The 8,153-nt window shown below is 60.0% G+C and overlaps 1 protein-coding gene and 1 non-coding gene across 6 annotated transcripts; both read left to right on the top strand.

Annotated features, from left to right (window-relative positions):
• Window positions 1-463: 463 nt before the first annotated feature.
• LOC124245613 (melanoma-associated antigen D4) lies at window positions 464-7,914 on the top strand. Of its 5 annotated transcripts, XR_006890290.1 has the most exons (15): window positions 464-617; window positions 1,566-1,776; window positions 2,079-2,909; window positions 3,271-3,474; window positions 3,575-3,638; window positions 3,864-3,943; window positions 4,323-4,414; window positions 5,031-5,110; window positions 5,195-5,237; window positions 5,658-5,720; window positions 6,013-6,057; window positions 6,646-6,760; window positions 7,096-7,269; window positions 7,386-7,526; window positions 7,708-7,914. XR_006890290.1 is itself a non-coding variant. In XM_046673100.1 (14 exons), the coding sequence occupies exons 2-14, from the start codon at window positions 1,567-1,569 to the stop codon at window positions 7,715-7,717; spliced, it is 2,268 nt and encodes a 755-aa protein (XP_046529056.1). In that variant the 5' UTR covers window positions 464-617; window position 1,566; the 3' UTR covers window positions 7,718-7,914. The 5 variants fall into 5 exon arrangements, 4 of the variants coding, with proteins under 4 accessions (XP_046529056.1, XP_046529058.1, XP_046529057.1 ...); XM_046673100.1 differs by having other exon boundaries at window positions 7,096-7,526; XM_046673102.1 differs by lacking the exon at window positions 6,013-6,057 and having other exon boundaries at window positions 7,096-7,526.
• On the top strand, window positions 6,264-6,393 carry LOC124246242 (small nucleolar RNA SNORA11). Its single transcript, XR_006890446.1, has one exon. It is a non-coding gene; the product is annotated as a small nucleolar RNA SNORA11 (small nucleolar RNA).
• Window positions 7,915-8,153: the final 239 nt, after the last annotated feature.

The following is an 8,153-nucleotide window of genomic DNA, read 5'->3' as shown; positions in this document are numbered from 1 at the left end:
TGGGGAAGCAGATGTTCCCAGCCTGTCCAGGGGCCATAGAGATGGCTAGTGGAGGGGAACACAAAGGGAACTGGCATCCTCTAACCATTTCCGTTTCCCTTGTTGCAGCTAGAGACCCAGCTAGAAACCACTGTATTTGTGACCAGGGGGTCACGCTGGGGAAGCAGGGCATAGTGGATTCCAGACCACGCTGGAGGAGCTTAGGGGGAAGGGGGAGGCCGGGGCTGAGAAGCATTGTGCAAAAGTGGGGGATCGAGGGTAGATGGCGGGGTGGGTCGAAGTGCACCACAGAGTGTGAGCGCGGGCGCCTGCGGTCAGAGTGCCAGGGGGGCGGGGCGGTGAGGTGAGGGGACTCTGGCGGGAAGAAGAAAACGCCCCCCCACGGCGCCCACCCACTCGCGGAATCGCATGCGCACTGGGGACCTGGTGGAAAGGGCTTTTGTTGGGAAAGCGGGCGGGCTGGAGGGGTCCGCGCATGCGCAGGCTGCCCAGCCGCGGTGGGGTGCGCGGAGAGAAGGGGCGGGGTGGTCGGAGCTGCTGTGCTGGCAGCAGTAGGCGAGGGCGAGGCTGCGGGGTTCCTGGTGCTGAGGACGGACGCCATTGGAGCCCCGGGGAAGGTAAGGGTCCAGCCCCAGACCGGACCTGGAGAGGGCGAGTGGAACCCTGCACGCTGTGCCTTCCCCACCCCCCGCCCCCGGAGCTGAACAAAGCCCAAGCGCTCAGAACCTGCACCCCGTTAGACCCACGGGCTAGATAGGAGCCCCCTGGCCCCCGCCACCAGACCCAGGCTCCCCGATCCGAGCCCTGCTTACACCAGGGCCCACGTTCCGAACCCTTAACAGACCCGTGCGCTCCGTGCTGAGCTTCCTTAGAGCGGAGGCCCCACCCCCACCCCAACCACTCCTAGATCACGCCAGCCGAGCTGACCACTTTGCCCCCTTCCTGGAGTTGCAATCCTGGGATTTGAGACCTCCAGCGCTCCAACGCAAGCCTCACCTAGTCCGAGGCCCCCACCCCATCCACCCCTGGCGCTCCTGTGTGAGCCCAGCCTGGACCCGAATCCCCCGAATCCCCCGCACCTGGACCTAGCCAGAGGGTCCCTGGGATTCAGCTTCCCACAGCTTCCTGAGGTCCCCTGTTGTCTGAGCCCTCTCATCTCATCTGCTCCCCCTTCATCCTGGCCCCCTGCTCCTGCCTTTAAATTCAGGCCCTTTGTTTCTCTCTCTCTCAATGCATCCCCTTTGGGACTCTTCAGACCCAAGCCCGCCAGTCGACCCCCTTTTCGAATGTAGCCGCTGGGATGGAGAGCCTGCCCATTCTAAACTCCCCTTTCAGTGCGAGGTCTCCGACGACGACCTCCTCTCTCCCTCTCTTAGGGCTCTGTCCCTGACAGAATCTACCCCAACAGACCAGCCTGCCCGCCTTGTACTGCCTGGTAACCTAATGATTGCTGCCCCCCCACCCCCGGGAGATCCCGCCTCCCACTGGATCCCGGCCCCTCCCCCTGAAGAGGCCTCACCAGCCCCCCTCCTCAGGCTGAGCTCTCTTCTCCTTGGGACCCCCAGCATGGCTGAGGGAAGCTACCGCATGGAATCGGAAAGCTACAACGTTGAAGACATGGATGAGGGTAGTGATGAAGTCGGGGAGGAAGAGATGGTTGAAGGCAACGACTATGAAGAATTTGGTGCTTTTGGAGGCTACGGCACCCTCACCAGCTTTGATATCCGAATCCTCAGAGCCTTTGGGAGCTTGGGTCCAGGCCTTCGCATCTTGTCGGTGAGGCCCCTTGTTGGCCACCTGCTGCTGGCCCTGGGCCTTCTCCCCTGGGAAGGGGGACTGGGCGGCGGGGGCGGAGGGGCGCATGCCTCAAGGGAGAGGATGAAAGGGAGGGTTGAGTGGGGAAGAACGGCCCAGCTTCCCCAAACCTTTTCTCTCCTGCTTGGAGCAAGGGGGTTTGGGAGGGTCTGGGGCGTGGTCGGGGCCGGCTGCCCAGAGGAGGAGGCTGGCCGGCGCAGGGAAGCATGGCGGGAGTGTGTCGAGTTGTCTGCCTTCCCCTCCCCTTTTCTCTGGCCTTGCAGAATGAGCCCTGGGAACTGGAAAACCCTATGCTGGCCCGGACTCTGATAGAGGCATTTCAGCTGGATCCGGAAACACTTGCCAATGAGGCAGCCGCCCGTGCAGCCAACGTAGCCCGCGCTGCCGCCTCCAACCGTGCCGCTCGGGCTGCTGCCGCCGCTGCCCGTGCCACCTACAATCAGGTGGTCGCTAGCCACCTGGTGGCCACAGACCAGGCTTCAGGAGAAGATACCCGGCCCATGACATGCCCGGCCGAGGCTCAGAGAGCCACCCCTGAGACAACCCTTGCTTCTCCGCACAGCTCCCAGATGCTACTCAACAGTGAGATGGCCGCCCCCAAGGCTCCAGCAACCTCCACACAGCCTCAGACAGCTTCTCAGGCCCAGGAGGCTGCTACCGAGGGCCCTAGTACCGCCTGTGCTTTCTCTCAGGCTCCAGGTGCCAGTGAGATGGAGGCCACCCGGCCCAAGACAGCCTTCCTGGGTCAGAACGATGTCTTTGATTTCACCCAGCCGGCAGGTGTCAGTGGCATGGCCTTCCCACGTCCCAAGAGACCCGCCCCGGCCCAGGAGGCTGCCACAGAGGGCCCCAGTGCTGCCTCCGGGGTGCCCCAGGCTGCATCTGCAAGGGAGGGGGCAGCCACCCGGCCCAAGACGACCAAGTCTGGGAAGGCTCTCGCCAAGACTCGGTGGGTGGAGCCTCAGAATGTTGTGGCAGCACCTGCTGCCAAGGCCAAGATGGCCACGAGCATCCCTGAGCCTGAGGGTGCAGCTGCCCCTGCTCAGCACAGTGCTGAGCCCTGGGCCAGGATGGGAGGCAAGAGGACAAAGAAGGTGAGAACTCCCCGCTGGCTCCGACCCGCTTTGCTCTTCTTTTTCCTCTTCCCTCTCCTCTCCTCTCCTCTGTCTTTCCCTCCCCTCCCCTCCCCTCCCCTCCGCTCCCCTCCTCTCAGCTTGTCCACCTCTCTCTGGCACAAGTGTGCTAGCATGTTTCCACTCCACGTAGTCCCTGCCCTCAGGCCTGGAGGGAGAAGAGGTTGGCTTAGTGCCTGGCATTTAGTAAGCACTCAGCACATGTCATCCGCCGTTCACACTACTCTCACTTGCAAGGCCCTGCTCTAGTTAAGATGTGTGCCGGGCGCTTTTGCACGGTGAGCCTGGTAGCCCTGGGTCTGTCCTCTCTCTAATGCTACAGTCCAAGCACCTGGATGACGAATATGAGAGCAGCGAGGAGGAAAGAGAGCCTCCTGCGGTCCCACCGACCTGGAGAGCATCGCAGCCCCCATTGGCGGTGCGGGCTCAGATGGCCCCTCGGCCCCCGATGGCCCTGAGGTCCCAGGTACCCTCAAGGCACGTACTGTGCCTGCCACCCCGCAACGTGACCCTTCTGCAAGAGAGGGTAAGAAGTCTGCCCTTCCCCCGTCTCCTCCCCTCCCTTGCGGGCCAGTTCTCTGAGGTCACCTATGCCTTGATCTCCCCGTCTGCTGCTCCTTCTTCAGGCAAATAAGTTGGTGAAATATCTGATGATTAAAGACTACAAGAAGATCCCCATCAAGCGCTCAGGTGGGCAACCTGTGCCCCCTCCCTGAGCTCTGCCCTCCCCCGACCCCACCCTGTGGGCCTCCCATCAGGTGCCCCCACCCATCCGACCGTGGCCGATCACTGCATTTGCACAGTACCACAGTACGGGGTCCTGCCTGTGCTCCCCTCAGCAGGGCTGACCGAGGGGCTGCAGCTCTGTGGCCCCCGCTCAGCCCGGGTGCTTTCCCCACCTCTCCCCTCCTGCAGACATGCTGAAGGACGTCATCCGAGAATACGACGAACATTTCCCTGAGATCATTGAGCGAGCAACATACACCCTGGAAAAGGTGGGCGCAGAGACGGGGGGGGCGGCTCTGTGGAACACGAGTGGCAGGGAAGCCTTGCACCCTGCAGCCCGTCGAGGCCCGGTTTCAGGACTGCCTGCTCTGGAAGCCTTTCGTAACCTCTCCACCTGGGAGCTTCCACTGTGTACCTCCTTCCCTCGTGCTCTCTCAGTATGTCCGTTGCCTCGTGAAGTGAGTCCTGGCGCCTCGGCCGGTGCCAGAGGTCCCACAGGGCAGTTCCTCTGCGTCCTCTCTTCTTCCACCCTCCCCCACGACTTTGGGATCCCTGCTGAGGAAGAGTTCTAACGGGGAATTGAGTGACTGCGTGCAGGACACCCAGCGTGGATTTTTGATCTCACGTTCTGTTTTCTCCCCCGTGTAGAAGTTTGGGATCCACCTGAAGGAAATTGACAAGGAGGAACACCTGTACATCCTTGTCTGCACACGGGATTCTTCAGCTCGCCTCCTGGGAAAGTGAGAAAGGGCAGGAGGGCGTGGGCTTCCCCGGTGGTGTCTCGCCCCTCCTCTCTGAGAAACAGGAAAACAGGGCTTGAGGGCCTAGCACCGACCCCACTCACAGTTAGGGGTGCCGAGCGATTAAGGGACGAAAGGGGTAGAAACGTGGCACGAGGCCTTGCTGCGATCAGGGTTTCACCCCCGTTCTCCCCTCCGCCCCACAGTCTTCCTAGGAAAGCAGGCTTCTTGTTGCTTGCCTCTTCTTGCTAAGTGCTTGGCCGTGGCTTGGCAGAGAGGTCCTGGGGGGAGCTTCCTGTTGAGTTGTGCTCCCGATGCACAAAGGGCAGGGTAGGTCTGGATGTGCCTCTGGACACATGGTTGCCAAGGGTTTGCTCCCTGCCTAGCCCCATCCTTGGCAGAACCCTGGGAGGTGGTGTTAGTATCCACATTAGATGGTTGGAGTGACTCCACCTCCGGCGGAGGGGTGCACTGTCTGGATCAGGTAGCAAACCGTGCACAGAGTGGGAAGAAGTGCCCTGTGGCCGTGCACTCTGGGAGAGGCTAGTTGGGTGAGCTGTCTGTAGTCCCTCGGGTAAACGACTGCCTGACAGGATCCCTCTTTCTACACCTTTAGGACCAAGGACACTCCCCGCCTGAGTCTCCTCTTGGTGATTCTGGGAGTCATCTTCATGAATGGCAACCGTGCCAGCGAGGGTGAGTGGCTGGCTCTCCAGCTGGGGGCTTGCCCACAGTCTCACCTTTCTGTCCTAAATTCTTGTACCTCATCTCCCCTCACAGCTGTCCTCTGGGAAGCACTACGCAAGATGGGACTGCGCCCTGGGTACGAGTGGGCTCTCTCGGCTCCCACCCCTCAGTATTGTCCTTGGGCACAAGAGGAGGCCCCAGGATTGCAACTGCCTGGTGGTCTGGCGCGGGGGAGCCGCGTCCTGGATTTGGTAGAGGGCAAAGGGTCTCACCAGGGTGCTTGTGGAAACGGTCCTGAACTCTCAGCCACCTCTCTGTTCCATGTCCCCTCTCTGTCCCCAGATGAGAGCTAAGAGAAACCATCCGAATTCGGGGCTCCATCAAACCCCTACCTAGGCCAGCGCTGACGAGCAGGCATCTGGCCTCTGCTGCATGCCCAGGCCTCCATGGGGATGCCCCATAGGCTGTGAAGCTCTCAACCCTGCTAGGGAGTACTCCTGCCCAAATCCGGGCACCGCCACCATCGCTAGTCATGCATTCTTTTCCTTGCCCTCAGGGTGAGGCACCCATTCCTTGGCGATCTGAGGAAGCTCATCACAGATGACTTCGTGAAGCAGAAGTGAGTATTGACTGAGTGAACTTTCTCTCACACTCGTGCATTGCTCATGTGCTGGGCTGGCTGAGGAAGCCCTTGCCCATCCCATATCTAACACTAGAGGGATGAGGGTCTGTGGTGTGAGTGTGGGTTGGCGGTATTGTGAGTGTTGGGGGGAGTAGAATTTCGGGGAGTCTTGGGGAAAAGGAGCACACGTTGACTGAGCACGTGGTGTGGGCTATGTTGTAGCCACCGTCTCATCTGGCACCTGCCCTGTAGGCTGTGTGAGAATTTCCCCTGCTTTTTTACATCTCAGGAACCCGGGGCTCAGATCGTGGAAGCCTGAGCATGGCCCTGGCTGGTAAGGGGCCCACTCTCTGGTCCCTGGAGGACACGTGTGCACTCACACGGGTGCACCAGCGCATGCGTATGCACACACACACACACACACGGTCGGGAGTAGGCACGGAGAACGCTGCTCTTGGATGACTGTGTCTTCCCTTCACAGTCGTTGTCTATGGTGGACTGTCCCAGGACTCAGCCAGGCCATGGCCAAGACCCTGTGGTGGGGTGTGCTCAGAGCAGGGGACCTGAAGAAACGGCTCCTCTGTTTACAACACACCCAACAGGCATCTGGGTTCATTGTGACAAGGGGCACAAAACTTGTGGCCTTCCTATGAGCAAATACCCTACACGGGGCCCCCCTGCACCTCCACGTGGCCGCTGGGCAGGACCAATGGCCTAAGGCTGTGAAGGCCTCAATATTGGAGGCAGAAACCCTGGGGGGGGGGGCGAGCATGGGAGTGGGGCATGGGCTGGAGGGCCGGAGCAGTCCCCCTGCAGGAGCTGAGCTGCAGCGCCGGGCTGGGAAGGGGCCACCTGGGAGCCAGTAGTGCAAGAACAGGTCTGCCTGGCCAGAAGCCAAAGTTTATTTTCCTCTTGCACTAAGGTACCTGGAATACAAGAAGATCCCCAATAGCAGCCCACCTGAGTATGAATTCCTGTGGGGCCTGCGAGCCCGGCACGAGACCAGCAAGATGAGGGTGCTGAGATTCATCGCCCAGGTGACGGAGAGGCTCTGTTCAGGGCCGGGCACTGGGCTTGGCACTTCCCAGACCTTGTTTGTTTCTTGGTCACGACCTTCTTAGGCCGTTTGTCCAGTGAGGGTACTGAAGCTCAGAAAGGTTGTCTAAGTCACTTACACAAGTTCACAGACGTAGGAAGTGTGAGGGATGGGGCGAAATCCCAGGTCTGGCCCAGAATGATAGGAGCCCGATTCCAGGCCTCTTGATTTTTGTCATGATTACGCAAAGCCTTGCACGGGAGGGTCTGTGGCAGGAAGCAGGTGCTCAGTGAACGTAGGGTGGCTGTTAGGATGGTTGCTGTTATTCCATCGCAGAATCAGAACCGAGACCCCCGGGAGTGGAAGGCTCATTTCTTGGAGGCTGTGGATGATGCTTTCAAGACGATGGATGTGGATATGGCCGAGGAGCACGCCAGGGCCCAGATGAGGGCCCAGATGAACATCGGAGATGAAGCTCTGATTGGACGATGGAGCTGGGACGACATACAGGTGGAGCTCCTGACCTGGGATGAGGACGGAGATTTTGGAGACGCCTGGGCCAGGATCCCCTTTGCTTTCTGGGCCAGATACCATCAGTACATTCTGAATAGCAACCGTGCCAACAGGAGAGCCACTTGGAGAGCTGGCGTCAGCAGTGGCACCAACGGTGGGGCCAGCACCAGCATCCTAGATGGCCCTAGCACCAGCTCCACCATCCGGACCAGAAATGCCGCCAGAACGAGTGCCAACTTCTTCTCCTGGATCCAGTAAGCTTGGCGGTCGATACATGAGACTCTGAAGGAGGGGCTGTGAGAAGACAGGGCAAGGCCTGGGGTCGGGTGGCGGAACGAGGAGAGTGTGGAGAGACACTTGTTTTGATCCTTACAGCCCTCTCTGTTTCACGTGTGTGTATATTTCTGTTTTCCCCTCTGTGTCTTCTGTCGACAGGCAACGCTGATGAGCTGCAGCCGTCACTCACCGAGCCAGAGTGCCTCCTCAGATCCCTCCTTAACGTAGCACTCTAGGCGCCTTCTACCTGCCCATCGAAGATGGCATGCCAGATGAAGCTCTCTTTGCCCTTCCCGCCTTCATTGTGTGCTTTTGTCGTGCTTTCATGTTTTTGGTATCAGTGTTACATTAAAGTTGCAAAATGAATTGGGGCGTTTTCTCCTTTACCTGTGCAGGAATTGATCTGAGCGGCACGTGGTCGGGCTCCCAGGATTGGTTTGCCCAGAAGGCAGACAGGTGCGGGCAGGGTGCTGGCAGATGTGGCAGTGCCAGCTGAGTGTGCGGACCATTCCGGTCCACACAGTTCCGTGATTTCCTGTACCGTGCGGCCCCAGTTAGACGCCAACGGGGGCTGCAGGAGAAGGGAGGGCATGGAGGACTGTGGG

The sequence above is a fragment of the Equus quagga genome, chromosome 10 (genome assembly GCF_021613505.1).
Source record: "Equus quagga isolate Etosha38 chromosome 10, UCLA_HA_Equagga_1.0, whole genome shotgun sequence".
Classification (NCBI taxonomy): domain Eukaryota; kingdom Metazoa; phylum Chordata; class Mammalia; order Perissodactyla; family Equidae; genus Equus; species Equus quagga.
Note: the sequence above shows the minus strand (reverse complement) of the source record. Positions and strands in the feature narration are given on the sequence as shown.